This window comes from Aspergillus ruber, assembly GCF_000600275.1.
Source record: "Aspergillus ruber CBS 135680 unplaced genomic scaffold scaffold00026, whole genome shotgun sequence".
Classification (NCBI taxonomy): Eukaryota; Fungi; Ascomycota; class Eurotiomycetes; order Eurotiales; family Aspergillaceae; genus Aspergillus; species Aspergillus ruber.
The window spans coordinates 50,709-72,943 of NW_024467322.1; the positions used below are offsets into that span (position 1 = coordinate 50,709).

Consider the following 22,235-nt stretch of genomic DNA (forward strand, 5'->3'; position numbering starts at 1 on the left):
TGCCAATACCTTGCTGCTGAAGATCATCCGAAGAATAACCAGCACTAAATACCGTGTAAGCACCTGTTCCGGGTATTAGTGTTAAATATGGATTATGGGGAATTATGAGGGAGAATGATGGTTTCTTATATAGTGCCCGAAGTCTACAAATTTACAAACATTCTACTCAATATCATGTATACCTCTGTACCTGCTATCTAATTTCAATGAAGAATTCTTTCAGACTAGCCCGTCCCATTGTGACCAGTGCTATTAGGTCATTATGGGAAGCACACTGACTACCAAGTAGATTGAGCGCATTTGGACGTCTCAAACTCAGCGTCTACTCCGTAATCTTCAGTATGGATGGAGTGCTGTAGAGTTGGACACTTTGACTCTATTTATGGCATTATAAGCACATAATGACACGGCACAATCGAATTGATGTTTCTTAAATAATGCACTATGTAACTGTAGGTAGTAGAGTACCTGAGTCTACGAAGTTACTACTACTAGGTATAGCTCCACTCCCGTGACCAGACCCTCCCGAACCAGTCCTCATCACTCCTCCACACTACCTCCAACAACACCTCTTTACCTGATCTCTTCGTCTCTCCTGACCACGACAAGTCAACGACTGACTACGATTCTTTTTGCTTCTTTTCTTCTTGCATTTTGCTTTCTCTCCTCTCTCTTCTTGTTGCGGACAGTCAGTTGGATCTGCCCGCTCTGAAACCCCCTTCGTCCCCTCCGCTCTCTCTTTATCGACACTGATCCACATACCCGATCTCCTGCTCCCTCTATCGCCCTTCAATTCCATCGCCAGTGTATTACTCGTCGTCTGATCCGGCCCCCTCGATCTTCTCTCCTTCCTTTCCATATCCCAATTCAAACACTAGGCTTCGGTGAGCCTAGGCGGTGTGCGTTTTATTGCGTGTGGGCGGCTGTCTCTTGTGTGGCCTTTGCGCCTCAGTCCTCATTTTAAACCCCCCTCGACATTGCACAAAGCTTGCGTCGTGTACGGTTCCACGACGTGAGATCGTTTCGATTGACGACTACTAAGCCTGATGGCTTCCACCGTCAACTCCGCGTCTACTGGCAACAACGCATCGGGTAATGCTTCGTCGCAGAATCCCACTGGCAGAGCCTCGTTGAGGCCCAGCGCTAGCACCAGAGTGCCCGATAATCGACGACCCTCCCCTGTTGATGGCGGCCCGAGGTACGTTGTCCTTTTTTGCTTCTTCTATATTTGTCGATAACTCGATTCCCGTCACTTTCTCTATTTCTCTCTTGCTCGCTCTGTTGGGTTTTTGGCGTCATCGCAATACACCGCTGGTCTTTAGTTTCGAAAGAAACTAGCTACGGAGCATGTTAAATCATCGATCTTCATATCTCTATGTTAAATCGTTGATTGTGTCGAATCATGGTTGATGTGTGCGGTTGGTTAACACGGTGCTTCTCCCACAGACGTAGCAGCTCCCAGAAAGCTTGGACCCAGGGAACGAACCCCATCACCCAAAAATACTCGCAACAAAACGGCAACATGGCTCATCAAAAACAATCTGCTCCTACTAAGACGCCCAAGGAGACCAACACCTCGGACAACCATGCACATGACCGCTTGATTTTCTTGGTTACCAGCTTCATTGTGAGCTGACCCCGCATAACATGTGTTCCGCAGGACTGCAGGAGCTAACTGGTTCTTAGGGTTTGAAGGCTGTTGTCACCACTAAGAACGGTGAGAAATTTACCGGCATCTTCTCCTCTTCGACCCTTGAAGCAAGCGAATCGTCCTTTGTGCTCAAGATGGTGCAACGATCCAAACCTGATCAATCGCGATCCAACGGAGTCAGCGATGTTGCTGCTCCTTTCTTGGGCTCGCCTCCCGAGCACAGCATGGTTTTTGATGCCAAGGATGTGTTGGATATCTCTGTAGCAGACGTGTCGCCAGCTGATGTCACAACAAAAACATCGAAGGGTATGCGGGACCAGATCTTTCACTTATCTCTTTTTGCGTGCTGACACTTCTAGCAGGAGCTTCCGCTGGCTTTAGAACTGATTCCGATATTTCTGGAAACCTCGCGACCCGTGAGCGCACCTTGAAGCGTTGGGAGCCGGCGGCAGATGATATCGAGGCGCCCCTTGAAACTGCGACTAACACGACAGGTTGGGATCAGTTTGAAGCCAATGAGCGCCTTTTTGGTGCCACGAGTAATTACGATGAAACCTACTATACTACCACAATCGACCGTTCCGACCCAGCCTATAAGCGGAAGGAGGCCGAGGCCGCTCGTATTGCTCGTGAAATTGAAGGCGCCGACACGGACAATCCTCATCTCAGGGAAGAAAGAGGATTGGCACCGGCTCAGGGTGTAGCCGAGGATGAGGAGGAGAAGTACAGCGGCGTTCGTCGCGATGAGAAGAATTTCCCACCTCTCGTGTCTGGGCAGCCGAACAAGTACACTCCGCCGGCGCGGCGACAAGCTGCTGCTGCCGCTGCCGCTCAGCAACCCGCTACGACTGCCGGTACGCCCTCGAAGCAGCCAGCGGCCCCGGTTCCAACACAGGCTAAGGAACAGGCACCTCCTAAACCCCAGCCAGGACCGTCGACCGCACCAGCTAAAGCGACCACTGACACGCAGCAGAAGTCCGTTCCCGACAAGGCTGTCGCAACAACGACTCCTGCGCCAGCGCCAAAACGGGCGGCGGACAACGCTACTGCCAACGTGGAAGCCGAGGTGCTAGACCACTTCCGGCAATTTGCCAACAATGAGAAACTAAAAATGCAGGAGCGCCGCCGGAACCAGGTTTCTTATGATCGTAATGTCAAGTTGAATGAACTAATGAAGTTCTCAAAGAATTTCAAACTTGCTACCCCGGTCCCGAAGGACCTGGTGCCCATTCTCGCAAAAGACCCTAACAAGCAGGAGCTGATTATCAACCGAGCTCAGGTGCCAAATGAAGACGAAAAAACGGCCAGTAGTAGGGCCACTCCAGTCACAGCTGACCAAAAGCCCGCGCCACCTCGTGGCCCAGGTCCTGCGAGTGGAGCAGTGCCTCCGCAGGCGCAATCGAATCTCAACCGTGGCCGCCAGATGTATCCTCCCACAGGACCCAACGCTGGACCAGGTGGGCGATTCCAGAATCAAGCACCGCAACCGGGCCGCCCGGGCACCGGCATGCTCAGCCACCGTCTCGCAGACAACCTACAGCAGCGAAAGGGAGCCGCCGTGGGACCTGTCCCGGCACCCTTGCCCATTCAGGATGCCCGTCTGCCTCCCTCGGGCCCTGCTGGCGAGCGATCCGGTGTCAGCAGCCCGAACAAGACACCAGGATCTACGAAGTTCAATGTCAGGGCTATGGAGTTCAAGCCTAACCCGGCTGCGAGCTCGTTCACTCCTGGCGCTGCAGCAAGTCCGCAGCCTGCCTTCAGAGGCCGCTCCATCTCTCGCGCCGCAAGCCCGTCTGTTTTCTTCGGAACGAAAAAGCCCCGTTCCATTACCGAACGGCCATCTCTTAACGATCAATTTAACCCCATTAAACGGATGAAGAAAGAGACTGCCGAGCAGGCGGACAAATTATCCTTTAACGGTGGCATTCCTCCGGCTTATAGGACTATGCCAACCTGGGACCCCCCTGCCGGCAATAATGAAAAGACTTACTTGCAAATGTTCAAGCCGCCGGCCACCGTGCCGGGCATGTTCCCTCAGCACCGTGCCGGCTCCAACCCTCAGCTGCCTCATCAACCTCAGATGCCATTCCCATTCCAGCAAGCGGCTCCGGGTATGCCCCCGGTATCTGGCCCACCACACGGACCCCATCTTCATCCTCAACAACACCACTCCGTGCCTCCTCATTTCGACGATCCTCATCGTATGCAGTTGTCGTCTTCGACCTCACAAATGTTCCCATCCCCCAGACTACAGCACAACCACGTCGCTTATCCATCTCCTCTGGCCCCGCATGCGCAGCTGGCGTTCCAGCAGCCCATGCCTCAATTTTACATGAATCAGGGGGCGCCTCCGCCCCCTCACATGAGGCACTACCCGGGTGCCCCACAGTTCGTCAATCCACAGGGAGCTATGGCAGCACCCATGATGGTCCAGCAACCTTCCGGCGGTCCTTATATGGGGGTTCCCCCTTACAATCCTCAAATGCAGATGTATTCACCCAACCCCGGTCAGACTTATCCTCAACATGCGCCTCCTCAGCCTCATAGTGGATTCCCGAGCCCTGGCCGGGGTGCTCCCATGATGATGCATCAGAATTCTCAATCCGGTCAGCCGCCCCAACCCGCCATGTTCATGACACCTGGACAACCGGGGCAACCTATGTATCCTGCTCAACAGGCAGGGCACATGCCTCCGGTGCGCGGGAATTACCCCCAACAGCAACCGCACTTCCAGTCGAGCCCTCGTCAAGCGCATCATTACCCCCCTCACCAGCATCGGACCCCTAGTAGCGGCTACAACCAGGTGCCGCAAATGGCGCCTCAAGTGCCCCCGTCTCAACCACCGCCAGCCGCATCCCATCCTCCCGAAGCTGTTGAGAGCGAAGTGAAATGAATTTCGAGATTTGGTCACAAGACTCGCCGCCGCGGCAATCTTCAACACTAACAAGATGTCTTCCACATTTTGGTTTCCGCGCGCTGGGGCTTTGCAGGGATTCGACCAGGGGTTTTGTTCACAATTGGCAACTTCAACAATTTTGGCTCAAAGGCTTGATTTGTGTTTGAGGCTTTCATGTGTCTTGAATTTCGTTTTACAGTGGTCTCTATATCAGGGGAGGTTGGTGAGTTATCAACAATATTGCCGGTACATTGCACAAGGATGCCGATTTGTAAATGGTCAATGCTGACTTCCTTCCAGGTGAACGAGCCTTATGTCTCATCCGACAGTTGGTAGCGCATGGGGAAGCGAGGTTTGTATATGCCGAATTGAGGCGCCAATATAGCTGGGGATGAGTTGCCATGGAGTTGCGAGGCCATGCTCGGTCGGAAACCTGCGACTGAATTTCCGAATCTATCTGTCCGATGAGACTCAGATTTTCATGTCTTACGCAAAGGCCATACGTATCAATGAAGATAGTCAATGGCACCATATACATATTCAATTTTCTTCATCCATTTTATAAGACATCAAACCCGCCCGTGTGGTAGTAGAAGTTACAAGCAACTTCCTGCCAAAAGGTAACGGCTGCCAATGTCAAAGAGAGCCACTGCCTGTATATCCCATGCTCGATCCATGCCATTGAGATATAAAGCTTCTTGAATCCTCCCTCAACCTGATCTTCTCATCAATCACAAGCATCTTTTTGCCCTCTTCTGCCCAAATCGAGGGATGGAAGGGAATGTTCAATTGTGATAGATAGTGGATATGTAATATAGATGGCCATCAACAACCTTCTATTGTCACAAAAATCCTCCATCGTAGAGCTAACATGATCGTTTATAGTAGGGTTCTGTCAACATCATTAGTTTATAAGCTCAACCAACCGTAAACGTTGTGTGGCAAACACGATAAGAAAAGCAGCATCTCCTCAGGTCTTTTCAGTTTATATTTAGGCATCATCCAGCACCCCCAAAGACGAAGTCGCAACCGCGGTACTCGTTCTTCCCAGCCCAAGACCAAACACAAAGTCCACCGTAGCCCCCGGCACCAAAACCAGCCAATCCCGCACCGGTCTCAACAACAGTCGACAGCCTTCTGCCTTAATCTCTCGTTCCCTCTTCACTCTCTTTTGTCCTGCTCGTCCGGCAATTTCATGACGACCACTTTTGTAACGCGCAACCATGTCCGCCGTGGCCATTAGTTCCTGTGATCTCCTCATGGAAGCGCAGTGGAACAAGGAACCCCAGATAACGGCTGATGTCAAGTATTTGATTGATGTATTCATGTCTTTCCAAGGCCAGGTGCCGTGGGTCTTGCGACTTCGACCATGTGCCTTTTACGGTAAAAGCATGTATCTGCCAGCCTGTTTTGAGGCTATGGATGAGGAGCGTAGAAGAGAGATCCAAATTCGCGAAGAGACAAGACAGAAGAATCATCACGGATATTGAAGACCGGTGACGAGATATCTTTCTGGTTCAGTGTTTGAGGGAGGGGATTTTGCTGTCGGTCTCAGTTTCGCGCTGGAAGGGGAAGAATACGCTTCGGGATGTATGCAATTCGCGGGTTTGGGAGGTTTGCGCGGTCTGACCTTTTACCATTGGGTCATCATTGGAGATGTGATGCTTTTCCTTTTTTTTTTTTTTTTTTTTTTTTTTTTTTGTAGCGAAGAGAGAAGCTGGGGCGCGTACCTAGAGATTTGCTTTTAACGCGTAGCTATCTGTCAGCTGGCTATGTTAATGGGGTTAGCTCTATATGGAAAAGAGGCTCGGAGCATTATCATGAGATTTAGGAGGGTATGAATATTTTGAAGTGTTTGTCGAAAGAGTGTTTGCTGTTCGGTGGTAAGATATGGAGCTCTAGGCGGAGGCCCTAGACCGAATCGGGGCCGGGCATTATTGCTGTCCGCCCGACGAGTACAGGCAGGTAACCATTCCCTCTACTGCCCCGAATTGGTCGAGCTGGTCTCTCTTTCGTTTAATACCTAATATAACTCCTTCCAACGCAGAGAAAAAACTGCCCTATAGGTCCCAACCGGAGATTATCCTGCATCCTGGCCTGCGTTGCCATTCCAGCGCCAGAACCTGCTTGTCCGTCACCCTACGCTTTCTCTCGCCGTTAAAACGATATCGTTCGTCTCAGCGCTATGGATTTTCTCAAATCCGCCGTCGCGTCTGCAATCGCCAAGGGCAGTTCGTTTCCATATTCGCTTGGCGACAGAGTCGATATTGGCGATTCGATCTGGGCCCTCCATAATGCGACGAAACGGGTATGCATGCAATTAGGACATTTGGCGTTTTCATTATTTGCCACGGAATATGAGGCTAAAGCATATTGTCTATGATGTCTAGGAGGATGGCTCGCCATGCAGTATCTTCACCTTCGATATCGCTTCAAATAAGTCCCGGCTGCCGTTAGCGAAGAACGCGATGCGGAAGTCGAGAACATTGAGACACCCCGGTATTATTAGAGTGATAGACACAATTGAGGTACTTGGACCGGTTTTATGCAAATGCAGCGGCGCAATACTTACAATGTCTAGACGGAGACTAGTATCTATATCGTGACCGAGCGGGTTGTCCCTCTATCCTGGTATGTGAAACGGAGGAGTCTGAGCGAAGAGACGACAAAATGGGGATTACATACTGTGTCGGTACGTTACTTTGATATACGACTACGTACTGTCTAGGTGCGAGGCTGATTAATCTGGTTTCAGTCCACGATCAAATTTATCAACGAAGACGCTTCGTCAGTTCACGGCGCCATCAGGGCCGCGTCGGTATTCGCAAGCGAAAGCGGAGAATGGAAACTAGGAGGATTTGAAATCCTTAGTTCAATGAGTGATGAGGATGCGATTATCTATGTTGGTCATCTATCTTACGAACAAGAATCAAGCGTGGCTGACAAGCGATAGACATATGGCAGTATCGTCCCCGATGCGGCTCGTTATACGCCCCCGGAAGTTTTTAAAGGTGGCTGGGATGTTATCAAGCGTCATCCGTTAGCCGCTGTTGATTCCTATGGACTCGGTATTCTGGCGTTCGAGGTCTTTAATGGCGGTTTTTCGGGAGGGGACCAAATTGGCAAGACGACGAATATTCCACCTAGCATGCAGCAGAGCTACAAGCGTCTTTGCGCCGCTAATCCGAAAATCCGTCTGAGCCCGGCACACTTCGTCGAGCAAGGCAAGAAGAGCGGAGGGTTCTTTCAGACACCTCTGATCCGGTTAACAGATGATATTGAGTCTCTGGGTCTTAAGAATGACGCCGAGCGGGAGGAATTTATCAAGTATGTCTTACCTTTGTCCCTCGATTCGGGTGATCCAGTGGTATTGACTTGGATAGCGAATTGGATGAGCTCTCGGAAGACTTCCCAGAAGAGTTCTTCAAGATGAAAGTACTGCCGGAGTTGCTGAAATCGGTCGAGTTTGGCGGTGGTGGTCCCAAAGTCCTTGGGGCTATTCTGAAAATTGGATCAAAACTATCACCAGAAGAATTCAATTCCAAATTGACGCCAGCCATTGTCCGGTTGTTTGGAAACCCTGATCGAGCTCTCCGGGTCTGTCTGCTGGACCATCTACCTTTGATGATTGAAAACCTCCCCCAGAAGGTTGTCAATGACAGGATCTTCCCTCCAATGGTGAGGAATCTGGTGTTTCTTGCATTGTAAAGTTTAATGCTGATTGTTCTCTAGACTTCTGGTTTCACGGATGTCGCGCCTGTTGTCCGAGAACAGACCGTCAAGGCTGTGCTGACGGTAATAAACAAGCTGAGTGACCGTACGATCAATGGAGACTTGCTCAAGTTCCTGGCGCGAACGGCCAACGATGAACAACCTGGGATTCGGACAAATACTACCATTTGTCTGGGGAAAATCGCCAAGAACCTGGGTCAGGGTGTAAGCAATCTTTATTCTAATGTTAGTTTGGAGATGCTAATATGTTGGTGTAGTCGAGATCGAAAGTCCTCATCGCGGCATTTTCAAGAGCCATCCGGGATCCTTTTGTTCATGGTCGAAATGCCGGTCTGATGGCATTGGGCGCAACAATGGATTACTTTACGGAGGAAGACTGTGCGACTAAAATTTTACCTGCTGTCTGCTCTGTACTTCTTGACAAGGAACAGTAAGTGTACCTTCATATTTTGGGCAACTTCTCGCTCACAATTTCCAGGATGATACGAGAACAAGCAAACAAGACCGTCGACCTATATCTCCAACGCATCAGGAAATTTACCAGCACAATGCCCGACACGGCATTACCATCGGCCGATCAGGAAGAAAGCACCAAGAATGCAGCTCGTATCGGGACATCGAATGACAACTCGTGGGCTGGATGGGCAATTTCATCGTTCACCAATAAGATCACGACAGCCAACGGTGAGATTGAATCAACTGCCAATGGTAAGCCTGCGGAGTCGGACATTGCCCATTCTGCAGCTGTACCCCGTTCAACCACGTCGACCCCCGCGGTGGAGCCGAAGTCAGCCAACATGATGCTGCGTCCTGCAGCCCAACTTAACCGTTCCGTATCAGAGCAACCAACGCCTGTCTCTAAACTTGAGGAGCACGGAAAAGCGGACGACGATGTCTTTGAGGCGTGGGGCGCCATGGACGATGATGACGAAGAAGAACATCCATCGAAAGATGACGATCCTTTCAGCCCTGTGGCCCAACCCAAGCCTTCGCCTAGACTGACAACATCGCCCAAACCACCCGCTGTTCCGTATGATGACGGCGGAGAGCCCGATTTTGCCGGGTGGCTGGCTGCGCAGTCCAAGGCCAAATCGAAGAAGCCATTGCCAAAGGGATTGGGCAAAACAGCGACCACTTCAGCAGCCTCTCGCACTACTAATACTCCGGCAGTCAAGCCGAAGACAGTTGTCGCATCAGCCAAGAAGATTGATACGGCGCCTAAGGACGAGGATGAGGACGATGGATGGGGGGATGCGTGGGATTGATGTGTTCTTTCATTGCACTGCTACTGGTAACCATAGACAGCGTTTAGGAGCACACTCTTGTAAACATCCCTCAATGAAACACTTCATAGAGACAGAAATCATACAACACAAGCACTCATTGCTAGTACAACAACACGACAGCCAATCAGCGACCGGCAGCCCCGTGATCGCCCAACGGTTTTTCTCCGCCGGTTCGACGTCTCTCCGCCTCTTTAGGCTCTCCTCGACTTACTACTACTCTCATAACAGTGAACGGTTTGTGTATGTGGATTAACGTGCGAAGGTATGCTTGTGATCTTGTTCGTTGTGGTTGATGCTTTGTTATACGAGCGGAACGCTGACTTCCCAGCTGTTGACACACGTTTCCCAGTCGGCCGATGTCATCTTACTGTTGATCGCGCGATGCCGGGTCGTTGACCTATCGAGACCTATCCATTCCTTTATCCTTCCACATTTTCTTGACTTTTGCTTTCATTACTGTCTATCCCTATACATCCGTGATGGATTCCGAAGAGGCACCCCCTCCCCCGTACTCCGCCGTCGACCCGAACCCAAACAATCCCCGGGTCCCGGGTGGTATCAATGGGGGACACTTGCATTTACGCGGTGGGAATTCGCCATTATCGATAGCCACACCGGGGAGTAGCTCTAGCAGTGTGCTCATCGGTTCCCCATCATCGTCATTTTCTCGCTTCACGCCTGCCAACTTCGAATCGGCCGTCGCATACTTTACCGAACGACCCCCTACAATATTGGACGAGGGCAGAGAGATCCTGCATCACCATTTGACCATCTATCCGCGAAGTCAGGCAAAGGATTTTCCCCGTCGGCCGCGATGCTGGAATTCGCGGAACGAAGAGATAACTCAGCAGGACTGGGATATGTTCTTGAGGTATCTGTTTCCTCCGAATTTGGGACTGGCTTCTGCATCGGGGCATTTGACGCGGCAATTGAGGGCGCAGATTCAACGAGATCGCAAGGATAGACCGCAGGAGACGGACGAGCAGCGCAAATTGCGGATTACTGCAGTGGTTACTGAGTGGAATCAATGCTTTTTTGAACCTCGTGCCGCCAGGCTTTTGTTTATCTATATTACTGACCCTGGGAATGCGCCGACGTCTTCGCTCTGTCCTAAGTGTTACCCTGCTGCGACGAGGGCAAATCAGGAGAGTCGACCTTCGCGGACGCAGTCAGTATTTAGTCGAGGGCGGCAGTCGTCGCAGTCGAGTACACCTCCAGCAATTCCGGGGCAACCTGCCACGCCACCGGCGAACAATGGTTATACCCCTCGTACACATTCATATCCCCAGCCGTATGGCGTGGCTCCTATACCTTATGCGCAGGCGCCGTACAGTCAACCTGCGTTCTATCCACCGGCAGCACCTCACAACGCTTATCCCGCACATGCATATCCACCGCAACCACAACAACCATATAACTACCAACAACCATATCCATGGGGTTGGAATAATCGACAATATCCTCCTCAGTCGCCAAGTTCGGGTGGTTCCAAAGGCGGTCCCTTGGGTTGGATTTCTTCCCTTGCCTCCCACATCACGGAGCAAGCTGAGCGATATGGCGACAAACTCAGTGCCCATGCTGAGCATTATGGGAGACAGGTGGAAGAGCAGGCCATAGCGCATGGTCGCTGGTTGGAGGAACAGGCTGGGTTATCAGGGCGGAAGGCTCAAAGTCCGTATGCTGGTTATCAACCGGATCCACGCTATCAATATTACAACTACTACAACAACTATCCTTATCATTATTATCACCAACCTAACGCGATTACGAACTTGAACCCTAGCCCAGCCTCTGCACCAACCACTCCCGCTACCGCTGCAACTCCCGTTGCACCACCTGCTTCAACTACCGGTACGACTACTGTCGAGGACGATGACGAAGCCCACAACGCTAACATCACCACCCAGCGCATAATCGCACAACCTAATCAACGCCCTCGCAGCTTATCCATTGCTTCCGCAGTTTCCGAATCATCCCTGACATCCATCGACTCCCTCTCCACAACATCAGAGCTGAGTTCCTCCGATCTCGCCACTGTCCGCGCACAACTCCTTTCCCTAGAAGATCATCACGACCGCAATCTATACGAAGTTGCAGTCGGCCTCCGACGCCACCTAGATGTAATACGAGAGTCAAACCGGCAGTCACGCTCGCGGAATGGATGGGGGCAGTACGGCGATGGCCGCGGTGGATCCTGGAACCAGGCTCAGCGCAGCTGGACAGAACGACGAGCAATGAAAGACGAAATGCGTGCGACTAAAAAGGCCTTCCGGGACGTGTTGCGTCGGGCACGAGAGGAGCAGCGTGAAAATCGACGGTCGAAGCGTAGTCGTCGACGACAGGAGCAACAGCGGCTCCAGCAGTTGCAAAGAGGGTCTGCTGAAGCGGAATTTGCCCCTCTACATGCTTCTTCTCGTTCCCATTCGCCTTCGACAGAATTACCTCTTGAACAGCGCTTGCAGAATCTCGAGTTGGAAAGAGAGGAGGCTAAAAAAAATGCGAGCCAGCCGACGGTTCGATCGTCTGCATCGTTTCCGTCGACAGCGCGATCTATTTCGAGTGTTGAGTCTAGTGAGGTCAGTTCTATCAGTACGCCCAGTACTGCATCCTTGCATGAGGGGATTCAGCAGAACGAGTCCCGTGCTGGTGACGAGCCACAGATAGATAGTAATGCTCGAAGGCAGAGTAAAGAGCAAAAGGGGGAGAAGCAGAGAAAGTAATGAGGACGCTCGGACTGAGTCAAGCAGGTCTCATGCCGAATCTGTGGTGAAGCAAAACATGCTTACTATACATAGAGTAAAGATGATCAGTGATCAGCGATTAGAGTCATTGTGTTTTATATCTGTTTTTGGATGTTCACAAGCGTTGTCAGTGTTACTTGCATATGCTGTATTTCGGTCTATTTGGCGAGGAACATGAGGTTATGAGGATGCATTTTGTCAATATACATAGGCGTTCGGTGCAGAATTGATTCAGAGACAATTATATCACAATGCTTTTCAATTGCGGAGTAGCAATACCTAATAGACGAATCTATAGGCGTGAACCCCTTCTCTCTCCCAAAGATAAAAGAAAAACAGATAATCTACTAAGCCTGCGACTCATTCTTTTCAACCAAATCCCCCACACCCAGCGCCCTCCCCATCTTCACCTTAACCATCTTCTCAGCATCCTTCTTCCCCAAATCCCCAACCTCATCGCCCTCATCCGCCGCCTCCCCGTTCTCCTTCTGTTCGCGCTCGCGGTCCGCCTTTTCAATCGCGCTCCAGTCAACCCACATGGGCGACAGATCCATGCGCATGGCATACGCATCCTCGCCGTCGGCGTAGTACTTGCTCTCGATGTTTTCGACCTGGAAGCCGAGCGTGTCGCGATAGAGGCGGAGGGCGGCGTTGTTGGAGACACGGACGTGTAGAGAGACGTAGTTGGCGCGGTAGCATTCGGCCATTGCGCGCTCTGTGCAATTAGCACCCACCATTCAGATCGAGATGAGAGGGGACATACGACTCATCCGCATCAACCTCTCCGCAATCCCCAGTCTCCGATGCGTCCTCATAACACTAATACTCGTAATATGCCCATGCTGCAACCCATCCGTTGGCTCTTCCTCCATCTTCGCGAGCACATACCCAACAACCTTGGGATACTGGCCCGACAGATCCCCGCTCCCGGGCTTCCCACCCGCCTGCCGGCCGGTGTTCTGTGTGTATCCGTTCTTGGGGCGGACGACGGCGACAAAGGACAGCTGCGGCCAGGTGAGGGCGTGGTAGAGGTAATATTTGAGGAAGTAGTTTTCGGGAAGGTTGGTTATGTTGCAAGTTTGGATGCCGGGGAGGAGGTCGATGTAGGAGGGGTAGCTGCTTAGGGGAACGATGTCGACCATTTTGGCGGGGTGGGGTTTTTTTTGCCCGAGGCCTCTGGGCTGGAATCTTGGTGTTTGGTAGTTTATTGAGAGGCAAAGGTTAATTGAGTGAACCGCTGGTCAGTTCAGAATTGAATGATGATGGCCGAGGCGGGCAATTGATGATGCGGGTGGGCGGTGGTAGTGCGCTAGCCGGTTCGGGATTTATGCCTTAGGTATTTATCAACGTGGTATCAATTCCAACCTATGTACGAGTACTATATACTTAAATGCTTTGTACAATGCAATCATCCCTCATAGATCACAAAATAAAGGCAAAGCCCCAACTCCATTACATCGTTTGTAAACAAGAAAAGATATCTTGAACAAAAATAAGTCAAAAAGAAAAAGAAAAAAATCAAAAGTAGCGGGTAAACATCTGGACTCCTGCAATAACGAGGAGCATGGTCATCATGTTCAGACCTGCCAAATACGATGCTGCGGATGTCGTGCCGCAACATTGACCGTTATATGTCACATTGTTCATCTCGGCAGCCACCTCAAAGACTGAGCCGTTGAAGCTGCCGTAGTTGTAGTAATCGACCAGCAGGAAATTTGGTGGACGGTTCCAGTTCGCTAGTATTATTAGTCTCGGCGGTTTAATTATTTTTTTTCGGGGAGTGACATACTAGTGCAGTTGTTCGCCATGCGACCAAGACTTCCATATCCAGAAACAGCATTGGTCTCGTTCAACAATTCAGTGTTGGGAATCAACAGGTTGAGAGACCCGAAGTTGAACTCCAAGTTGAGGTTGTGGTTGGCGATGTACAAACGGTTGTTGGCATCCTGCGGCGCCAGACCAGGGGGACGCTGGACTGTGCAGGGGAACTCTCTGTCTGTAGGCGAGAATGGAGTCTCCCACACCTGGGAGAACTCGTCCATGAGCCACGGGTCCGCAGTCTGGTTGGCCTGGTAGTCCAAGAACATGACTGCCCGTTGGTTGATCAGAATCATGTCCGACAGGGATGGCCAGTCGTCGAGTGCCATGGGGATCTTGCGAGGCGTGTAGACCAAATCTTTCAGGCCGGAGTTTTCAACGGGCTTGGTGAAGTATTTTGGCGAAACATAGTCACTGTTGCCCATAAGGATAGTAACCACGTCGTAGGGGTGCGCTTTCATCCATTCTGTGACCGTAACAAGATAATCCTCGAGAGGCCCCATGTTGAGCAGGTCGCAGCTGCTATGGCAGAGATACATGGTGTCGTTGACCAGGTGGGTTTGGAATTGCACTATTTCGTCAGCATATTCTGCATACTAGGGACTAAGTGGCAGAGACATACACATCCGAATGCCATCGTTCAACTGGGTTGTCACATCCAGGACTTGATTGGCAGCCACGTTACCCTGCTTCACAAACGGACTGTTATGAGCGGCCACCATGGTGATGTTGGAGTATTTCTTAGTGCAAAACTCTGGATAGCCATTGCAAGGCTGGGTGTTGACGACGGGTGTAGAAGTCGGCCTGGAAGTCGCATTGGTTGCGCTAGCGGAGGCATTACCCAGGACGGTGGTGTGCATCCCACCGACGAGCATTGTCACGGAATCCGATGTGGTCGTATAACTGGAGGAGGCATTGCCGGTCGCAGATTTGACATCCATGCTGGATCCGGATCCGGTTACGGTGGCAGAAGTGAGGTCCCCGTCGTTTGACAGCGTGATTGTCGAAGAATAAGTCTGATATTCGCCAGTAGGCACCGTCACTTCGCCGTCGCTGGTCAATGTCCCTTCGAGAGTGAAGGCCGAATTGGTGAGGGCGAGCGTCCCATCTTGTGCCTGCGAGGGAAGAATTGCCCCCAGGAACAAAGGAAGAAGATGCGTTGTCCACCGCATAATTCCGAGAGAACGATGAAGTATGATGGAGATGACGAGTTGTGATGGGGTGATGAGGTTAATGAGGTGTTCGACCACGGCTCAGGCGCCTTCACAGCGGCAAAATTAGCACCAACCCTGGTCTTTTTTCTTTTCGACTTCTACCTACCTGTTTTGTTATATTCTCTCCTCTTCTCAGTGCCTAGTTCAATCTCCAACAGCAGCACAAGCAGTGATGAGGTGTAATCCAAAGGTAATCAGATATGATGAATGTTGAAAAAAGATCGCCCAGTCAGCGATTATATAATGCGATAGGAGGCGGGTTTAGGCAGCCGAAATTGTTTGGTTCCGCCAACCATAAAAAAGATAAAGATGGAGCAGCTCTCATCGCTGACGCCGCGTCGGGTCTCATCGACCAATTAAAAAGTCATTTGTAGTGGGGCAGTGTCAAATTGTTATAAAACATTACGATACAGAAATCGAGTACAGATCGGGAATGATTAACTAGATCAGCCACAATTTCCGCCAGAAGTGGAAATGAGTGGCTGTGAAAGGCAGGGTCTAGAGCCAAAATAGTCGCCACTAGTGCTCGATCGACACGTTGATCCACTGCAAAGGTTCTTCTACAGCGTGACGCCGGGGACTCAGACAGGGGTGTTTTCGTACTCGTATTGTCATGTTTCGTAACAAAAAAAATAAAGAAAAATGAGCATCAGATTGACTCAGCGGAATTGACCTTGGATCGAGTTTATCTCTGCCTTTGTTCTCTATTCTCATTCTTTCTCTTCACTGTTCATATATATCACAATCGTCGGTTGTCAAGGACAGTAGCACAGCGCTATCAACCAGGGGCAGGGAGTCGCTGATTGATTGATTAGATCCATCCGCCGTACACCGCCGGTGGGCGCCTAAACGTCACCACCCAGCCATCCAGCACTCATCTGCTTTCTTGTTGTCTTTTTCTCTTTTCTCTTTCTGTCTTCTATCTATCTCTTATACCGTTCCGCTGCATATAAAAAACCCCAGGCCATCGTTATGGCACTCTTCCGCAAAGGCAACTCATCCCCCGAGCCGTCGGGTCCTGGGAGGAAACCCTCGACGGTGTTATGGCATCGAGGGTTGCGCTCGCTGCTATACCTACTGGCTTGGATCTTCTTGCTACTCGTCTGCATAGGCAATATCTCGAATAAGCCTGTTCTGCGCGATACCTATTTCATGAAACTCGACTTAACCCATATCATTCCCATCTCCGTCCCCAATGCTGTCCTTATCAACAGTATTGCGCGGACCATCGGATTGCACGATTTCTACCAGGTTGGGTTATGGAATTTCTGTGAAGGATACGCCAATGAGGGTATTACGCATTGCTCCGATACTCAGAGCATGTATTGGTTCAATCCTCTTGAGATTATCCTGAACGAATTGCTTTCGGGGGCTACCAGTATGTACCATGCCCTCAAAAAGACTTACTACGGTTGTTGACCAGATACAGTTGCCCTCCCCGCGGACATCACCGATGCGCTTCAAATCGCCCGTGTCGCCTCTCATTGGATGTTTGGCCTCTTCCTCGTTTCCACTGTCCTCTCCTTCATCCTCATATTCCTCTCCCCGTTCGCTGTTTCCTCTCGGCCGCCGCAAACCATCTCTCCCGACCCCTCTGTCAATCAAGCTCACCCTCCCCACCACCGACGCACCTTCGTTCTCCTGCGCTCATTCCCCTTCCTCCTCCTCACCTTCTTCACTGCTCTCTTCACCATTGTGGCCTCCGTCGTCGCCACCGTCATGTTCTCCATCTTCAAAAACGTATTCATGTCGCAGAGCACCGAGTTCAACATCAAGGCTACATTGGGCACCCGCATGTTGGCCTTCATGTGGATTGCATCGGCATTCAATCTCATTGCTTTCATCATCCAGTTTGGCTCATGCTGCGCCTCGTGCTGCGGTGGCCGAAAGGCGCGTAAGCAGCTGAAACGTTCGCCCAATGGCAGTAATGGCAGTGCTTCCAGTGGTTCCGCTTCGCCAATGCATGAGAAGGAGGATGGTCAAGCTTGATTGCTTACAAGATCTACAGTTTTGCTTTTTTTAAAATTTTGAGTAGAATATTTTCCTGTTCTGTTCTATATACCATCTGTCGTTATTTGCTTTTTTTTTTTTTTTTCCCTGTCATCTGTCATCTGTCATCATCATCTCTATACTCCCACTTCCCCGCAATGTCGACATTCGAAGCTGCATGTTTGCGCATTACGAATCGACCAGAACACAATGCCGGGATGACACCCCAAACACCCAGGTCAGATCCCTATCTGTCAGAATCAATTGGCGCATGCACCCTGCACCAGGCTATTATTAACTTCTGCCTAGGGTGGATTGCTTACTTGTATGTACGGGTATTCCCCTTGTCGAATACGCTATTTTTGGGTTCGGGCATATGCAATGCGCTAGCATGGGAAATTTGGAGATTTCTTTTTTTTCTCAATTTTTCTGTATCTGTATATACATAGTACAGTAGCTGCTCTTGGTAAATCGTTCGGAGCTTTGACAAGGTGTTTTAACTTGGTATGGATTGGATTGGTTGGTTACGCTCCGGTTTAGGCTTCGATCGGGATTTATTCTTGTGGATAGGTTGGAGCAAATAAAAAATATTACAGCATGATTAAGCCATACTACTATCATGTAGTTGATTTTCGTCCAATAAGAATGCATAAAAGTACATACGCAAAACCGTCGCTATGCAAGTAAACGCCTTGGATCTCACGTCACTCAGACAATTGGATATCAAAGCACAATAGAAAAAATAAAAAATAAAATGAAAAAGGAAATCATAAACAGCGCAATAGCCAGTTCACGTCTGCCGGCCAAGTTCCGCTTCCATCATCTGCGCCAATTCATCTTGCTCAACGTCATGACCATCGTTCCCGTGTTGTGGGCGGGAAGGCTGAGGATCGTCGGTTGACGTATGACCGCTACTTGATCCGGTTGCTGCACGATCAGCATTGGCATTATTGAGAGAAGATCCCGTCCGATACGTGGCGTTCGGCACCTGGTTTGGTTCCTTGAGCCAGGAATAATTTTTCTGTCGGAAGGATTGAAGTACTTCCGCCCCGCTGTTTGCGTTTGCCCCAGAATGCGGAGAAGGATTGGGAGGATGGTTGGGGGCCGTGTTGGGATCGTCCTCTGTTGTAAGGTCTATTGTAACTGCTTGCGAGCTACGACCTGCCACTGGGGCTGGGCAGGAATGAAGAGGCTGGAGAGCGAGTTGGTTCGCGGTAGCTATCGCTGTGGTTGTGCCCGACGGAGATTGAGCATCCCGCCTGGGAAATGGATGCTGAGCAGGTTGCTGGTTTGGGGCTGGCTGTGTTGGGGCCAGAGATGACGGTAATTGAGGTCTCACAGCTGTAACGGCGGCTGGCTGGTGCTGGGTCGGCCGGGGTCTGTACTTGGCTGGGGGAGGCGCAACTTCAGGAAGTCTCCGTTGAATAGCAACATCATAAAGGAGGTTGTTGTATAGCGTCGAAACTTCATGTAGCTTGCTCTTCCAATGCTCGATCTCCTCTTTGTACCCGTCAACCCGTTTCTGGTGTCGAGTAGCATTGCGCCGAAGCATCGCATTATCATGGTGAAGCATCTGATGCTTGGTCTTCCCCGTCGCTTGGTCCACCGTACTAAACTCGTCATAGAAGCTTTTATACTTATTTCGCTCGTGTGTCAATTGGTGGTTCTTGGAGCGAATACATTCCATGCGGTAGTTCATACGCTCGTCGACAACTTCCACGCACTTGACATGAAGACTCGGTGCCGATGGAAGATAACCCAAGGAGCCTCTGTATTCAGGGTACGGGGACACATATTGTGGTACATCATCCGCCCGCTGTAAGATCTCTCGATTTGTGTTGGCAAGCAAATCTTGCGCATCAAGGGAAAACCGTTGTTGCGTTACGTCGCTGGCAGACTGTATTTCAGTAGACAACTCAACGCATTTGGTGGGAGCTAGTTCTGGCCCTGAATCCTGAGATACCGCATGGCCTGGACGAATTGCGAGATTATCGAATAGCACCGTATTATCCAACGGTGCGGGGAATCTCGACTCAGGGAAAAGAAGGTCAAGAGAGCTAAACAAGGAATTTGGAGTATGCGACCTCTCTATACCAGCTGGTGTATTTAGGGCAGTTTCGACATATTCCGGCCGGTGAGACGAATCAGGCGTTAGAGAAGGAGTCTCTTCCGGAAGCACATCACCCAAGTTTAATCCATCCTGGTTCTGTCGCTTTCCTAGGGGTTCCTCAACGCTGAAATCTTCGGAAAATGCTTCGTTATGAGCGCGTTTATGCGAAAGAAAGTCCGACTCAAAGTCCTGAAAAGCGAAGTCCGAATCGAAGAGTGGATCGTATAAGGGCTCATTCGTGTCAGTTGACAAGTCTTCTGCTTGTTGCGTAGAGCCCTTTGTCGCAATTTTGTCGGCTACTCCGTCATTAGGTTTATCACGCTTTTCATTTCGGGACGATGCATGAGTGACATCTGCCGAGCGTTGCTGTTGCCGCTGCTGCGATCCAGGGGAAGGTGTAAGCCCCAGATCATTCACATGCAGATGACTGAAAGAAGGAGGCGATGGAAGGCCCTCAGGTGCAAAAAGCTCTTGAAGGTCTTGGGATTGTGAAAGAGACATAGAAATACCTTCAGCCACGCTTCCAACCATCTCGACTGGACTGAGTCGAGGACTTTTGAATCCCAAGAATCAAGTTTCGTTGCCCCTGTAGGATGCGATTCGCAATGTTCTCCGGTGCGGTGGCTCGAGGTGTCTGGCTCGTTATGTGCAAGGTGTATTGAAGGCAAATCGATGCAGATGTAGACTGTTTGGCGGCAACAACGTCAGAAAATGGACATCCCAATAACCCAAGAGCAAACAAGATACCCCAAGCAATAGGATGAGCTTAGACACCGTACCTTCAGTCAAAAGTTACTCGATAGCTAGCACAAGGATACCTTGCGCTACGCGCGTACCAGGTTATCGCCTCAAAGTCTGAACCAGATGGCCAAGGCAATCCGAACGCCGGGGCAGACAAACAAAATACAACAGAGTCCTTGTGATCAAACAGCAACCATCTTGAGGGAATGAAGCTTGTGTGACGAAGTGAAAGTTAAGGGAGCAGAGTCATGGCAAGAATGTACAAGACTTCAATCATGTGACCAGTAATGGATTGAACTGCACAAACGACAACATCAGTGAATATAAACAAATTAAGATTGAGATAAAACAAAGAGAGCCCCTCCACGCTGAAATAAACGAAAACAATGACTGCTCTTTTTTTTTTCTTTCCTCTTCTCTAAGAGATATCCCAAGATAAAATTAATTTCTGCTTCTCTTTTTGTTTCCCACCGCTTTGCTGACCGCCCTATTCACACTAAGCCATGCTAGGAAACATCATCGGCTTATTAACTATCTTGTTCCATCATCCACCTCGAGCAGCAATAGCAAAAGTGGGGGATTTCAGTCCCTTTTTTGTGGAAGAACGCGAGTCTCATTGGGCTGCTGAGTGTCAGGCTCTCCGGAAACACGAGGAGCTCAAAATGAGTGTCATCCTTTGCACGGGTATGTTGTCCTACAGTATCCACTTATGAGAGCAAACGGACTCAAAGCTGACCGGGTATAATTGATCAACAGCGGGTTACGACCATACTATTCGGTATGTACAAGCTCATTCTTTAATTGTGCCGTCGCTTCGATATGATGTCGGTTTTGTCGGAGCTAATTGGTACGGAACAGCTTTTGGGAAGCGTTGTCGGGCATCTGCTCGCGCACCATCCAACATCCGGATTCGCAAGTGAATCGCCTCTGCATCACACCCGATAAGCGTTACTTAGCAGCAGCCGGTCATCACAATGTCAAGCTTTACGATATCAAATCGACAAACCCGAACCCAATCATGACATTTGATGGGCACACAAGCAACATTACTGGGGTAGCATTTCACTGCGAAGGAAAGTGGATGGTGACCAGCTCCGAAGATGGGACTGTTAAGGTGTGGGATACACGGACTGGCAGTTTACAACGCAATTACGCGCATAGAGCTCCTGTGAACGACGTGGCTATCCATCCTAATCAAGGAGAGTTGGTCAGTGGTGACCGTGCTGGAATCGTTCGTGTCTGGGACTTGGGAGAGAGCGTATGCACGCATCAATTGATTCCCGAGGAGGACGTAGCGGTTCAGAGTGTCAGCGTTGCCAGTGATGGCTCTTTACTGTGCGCTGGAAACAAGAAGGTATTCCTCCAAAATATCGATGGGAAAGGGGATGGTAAGCTAATGAAGTATCTAGGGTAACGTTTACATCTGGCGAATGATCCAGGATGTTGAAGTGACCCGGATTGTCCCTATCTGCACCTTCCAAGCACACAAAGACTACCTGATCCGCATCCTTTTATCACCAGACGTCAAACACCTTGCAACTTGCTCAGCGGACCATACAGCCAAAGTTTGGAACCTCGATTACGACTATCCCCCGGCAAAAATGGCCGCTGCGGCTGCCGCTAAGGGCAAGGCCAAAGTTATCAGTGGAGCCGAGACAAACAGTTCCACGTCACCAACAGCGGAGAGTACAGACCCAGCAGTAATTCAAGAAAGAAACAGGATTCAGGACCTGAACGCCTTCCGCATAGTCGCTGGATCACGAGCGCCAGCTGAAGAGCCTCCGAACCCGTTCCCTGCACAACCAGATGGGCCACCAATGGATCCTACGACAGGCACTCCTTTCTTGGAAACGGTCCTGAGCCAGCACCAGCGGTGGGTTTGGGACTGTGCATTCTCTGCTGATTCAGCCTATTTGGTTACGGTGTCTAGTGATCACTACGCTCGTCTTTGGGAGTTGAACACTGGGCAGGTCATTCGTCAGTATAACGGACACCATCGCGGGGCGGTATGTGTGGCATTGAACGATTATTCTGAGCCTCGGTAATTTTTTCTTCTT

At 50.3% G+C, this 22,235-nt stretch overlaps 8 protein-coding genes across 8 annotated transcripts; 5 read left to right on the plus strand and 3 right to left on the minus strand.

The window, feature by feature from the left end:
* Positions 1–1,758: 1,758 nt before the first annotated feature.
* EURHEDRAFT_182444 (putative PAB1 binding protein (Pbp1)) lies at positions 1,759–4,066 on the plus strand. The gene is made up of 4 exons (XM_040777882.1): positions 1,759–1,957; positions 2,014–2,067; positions 2,157–3,849; positions 3,875–4,066. Exons 1-4 carry the CDS (start codon positions 1,934–1,936, stop codon positions 3,985–3,987), a joined length of 1,884 nt encoding a protein of 627 aa, XP_040636166.1. The 5' UTR covers positions 1,759–1,933; the 3' UTR covers positions 3,988–4,066.
* Positions 4,067–6,732: 2,666 nt separating this feature from the next.
* Positions 6,733–9,544, plus strand: EURHEDRAFT_462492 (COPI-interacting protein CEX1; the record flags this gene model as incomplete). The annotated part of the gene is made up of 9 exons (XM_040784805.1): positions 6,733–6,855; positions 6,938–7,075; positions 7,129–7,239; positions 7,303–7,449; positions 7,501–7,874; positions 7,931–8,225; positions 8,280–8,483; positions 8,537–8,709; positions 8,758–9,544. 9 exons carry the CDS (start codon positions 6,733–6,735, stop codon positions 9,542–9,544), a joined length of 2,352 nt encoding a protein of 783 aa, XP_040636167.1.
* A 196-nt stretch (positions 9,545–9,740) lies between these two features.
* EURHEDRAFT_182595 (uncharacterized protein) lies at positions 9,741–11,646 on the plus strand. Its single transcript, XM_040777883.1, has 3 exons — positions 9,741–9,827; positions 9,894–11,416; positions 11,473–11,646. The coding sequence occupies exons 2-3, from the start codon at positions 10,045–10,047 to the stop codon at positions 11,490–11,492; spliced, it is 1,392 nt and encodes a 463-aa protein (XP_040636168.1). The 5' UTR covers positions 9,741–9,827; positions 9,894–10,044; the 3' UTR covers positions 11,493–11,646.
* A 1,007-nt stretch (positions 11,647–12,653) lies between these two features.
* Positions 12,654–13,448, minus strand: EURHEDRAFT_517457 (peptide alpha-N-acetyltransferase complex A subunit ARD1; the record flags this gene model as incomplete). Its single annotated transcript, XM_040786565.1, has 2 exons — positions 12,654–13,021; positions 13,070–13,448. 2 exons carry the CDS (start codon positions 13,446–13,448, stop codon positions 12,654–12,656), a joined length of 747 nt encoding a protein of 248 aa, XP_040636169.1.
* Positions 13,449–13,635: 187 nt separating this feature from the next.
* On the minus strand, positions 13,636–15,597 carry EURHEDRAFT_415242 (PI-PLC domain-containing protein). Its single transcript, XM_040782633.1, has 4 exons — positions 15,445–15,597; positions 14,747–15,385; positions 14,096–14,695; positions 13,636–14,042 (listed from the first exon to the last, which is right to left on the minus strand). The coding sequence occupies exons 2-4, from the start codon at positions 15,294–15,296 to the stop codon at positions 13,825–13,827; spliced, it is 1,368 nt and encodes a 455-aa protein (XP_040636170.1). The 5' UTR covers positions 15,297–15,385; positions 15,445–15,597; the 3' UTR covers positions 13,636–13,824.
* Positions 15,598–16,310: 713 nt separating this feature from the next.
* On the plus strand, positions 16,311–17,327 carry EURHEDRAFT_517459 (SUR7/PalI family protein; the record flags this gene model as incomplete). The annotated part of the gene is made up of 2 exons (XM_040786566.1): positions 16,311–16,716; positions 16,768–17,327. The coding sequence occupies 2 exons, from the start codon at positions 16,311–16,313 to the stop codon at positions 17,325–17,327; spliced, it is 966 nt and encodes a 321-aa protein (XP_040636171.1).
* Positions 17,328–18,117: 790 nt separating this feature from the next.
* Positions 18,118–19,968, minus strand: EURHEDRAFT_379974 (uncharacterized protein; the record flags this gene model as incomplete). Its single annotated transcript, XM_040779231.1, has 1 exon — positions 18,118–19,968. The coding sequence occupies one exon, from the start codon at positions 19,966–19,968 to the stop codon at positions 18,118–18,120; it is 1,851 nt and encodes a 616-aa protein (XP_040636172.1).
* An 872-nt stretch (positions 19,969–20,840) lies between these two features.
* On the plus strand, positions 20,841–22,223 carry EURHEDRAFT_379975 (WD40 repeat domain-containing protein; the record flags this gene model as incomplete). The annotated part of the gene is made up of 4 exons (XM_040779232.1): positions 20,841–20,862; positions 20,935–20,956; positions 21,037–21,532; positions 21,588–22,223. 4 exons carry the CDS (start codon positions 20,841–20,843, stop codon positions 22,221–22,223), a joined length of 1,176 nt encoding a protein of 391 aa, XP_040636173.1.
* Between the last annotated feature and the right edge of the window lie 12 nt (positions 22,224–22,235).

What these genes read in the sequence shown, in the direction of transcription:
- EURHEDRAFT_182444 (XM_040777882.1), top strand. Translation starts at nt 1,934, where the DNA reads ATGTCACAACAAAAACATCGAAGG. An exon ending in CACAACAAAAACATCGAAGG is followed by an intron (nt 1,958 to 2,013) that starts GTATGCGGGACC and finishes CACTTCTAGCAG; the next exon opens with GAGCTTCCGCTGGCTTTAGA. An exon ending in TTCTGGAAACCTCGCGACCC is followed by an intron (nt 2,068 to 2,156) that starts GTGAGCGCACCT and finishes GGTTGGGATCAG; the next exon opens with TTTGAAGCCAATGAGCGCCT.
- EURHEDRAFT_182595 (XM_040777883.1), top strand. Translation starts at nt 10,045, where the DNA reads ATGGATTCCGAAGAGGCACCCCCTCCCCCGTACTCCGCCGTCGACCCG. An exon ending in ACCACCTGCTTCAACTACCG is followed by an intron (nt 11,417 to 11,472) that starts GTACGACTACTG and finishes ATCACCACCCAG; the next exon opens with CGCATAATCGCACAACCTAA.
- EURHEDRAFT_415242 (XM_040782633.1), bottom strand. Translation starts at nt 15,296, where the DNA reads ATGCGGTGGACAACGCATCTTCTTCCTTTGTTCCTGGGGGCAATTCTT. An exon ending in GAACGATGGCATTCGGATGT is followed by an intron (nt 14,696 to 14,746) that starts GTATGTCTCTGC and finishes CTGACGAAATAG; the next exon opens with TGCAATTCCAAACCCACCTG. An exon ending in CATGGCGAACAACTGCACTA is followed by an intron (nt 14,043 to 14,095) that starts GTATGTCACTCC and finishes TAATAATACTAG; the next exon opens with CGAACTGGAACCGTCCACCA.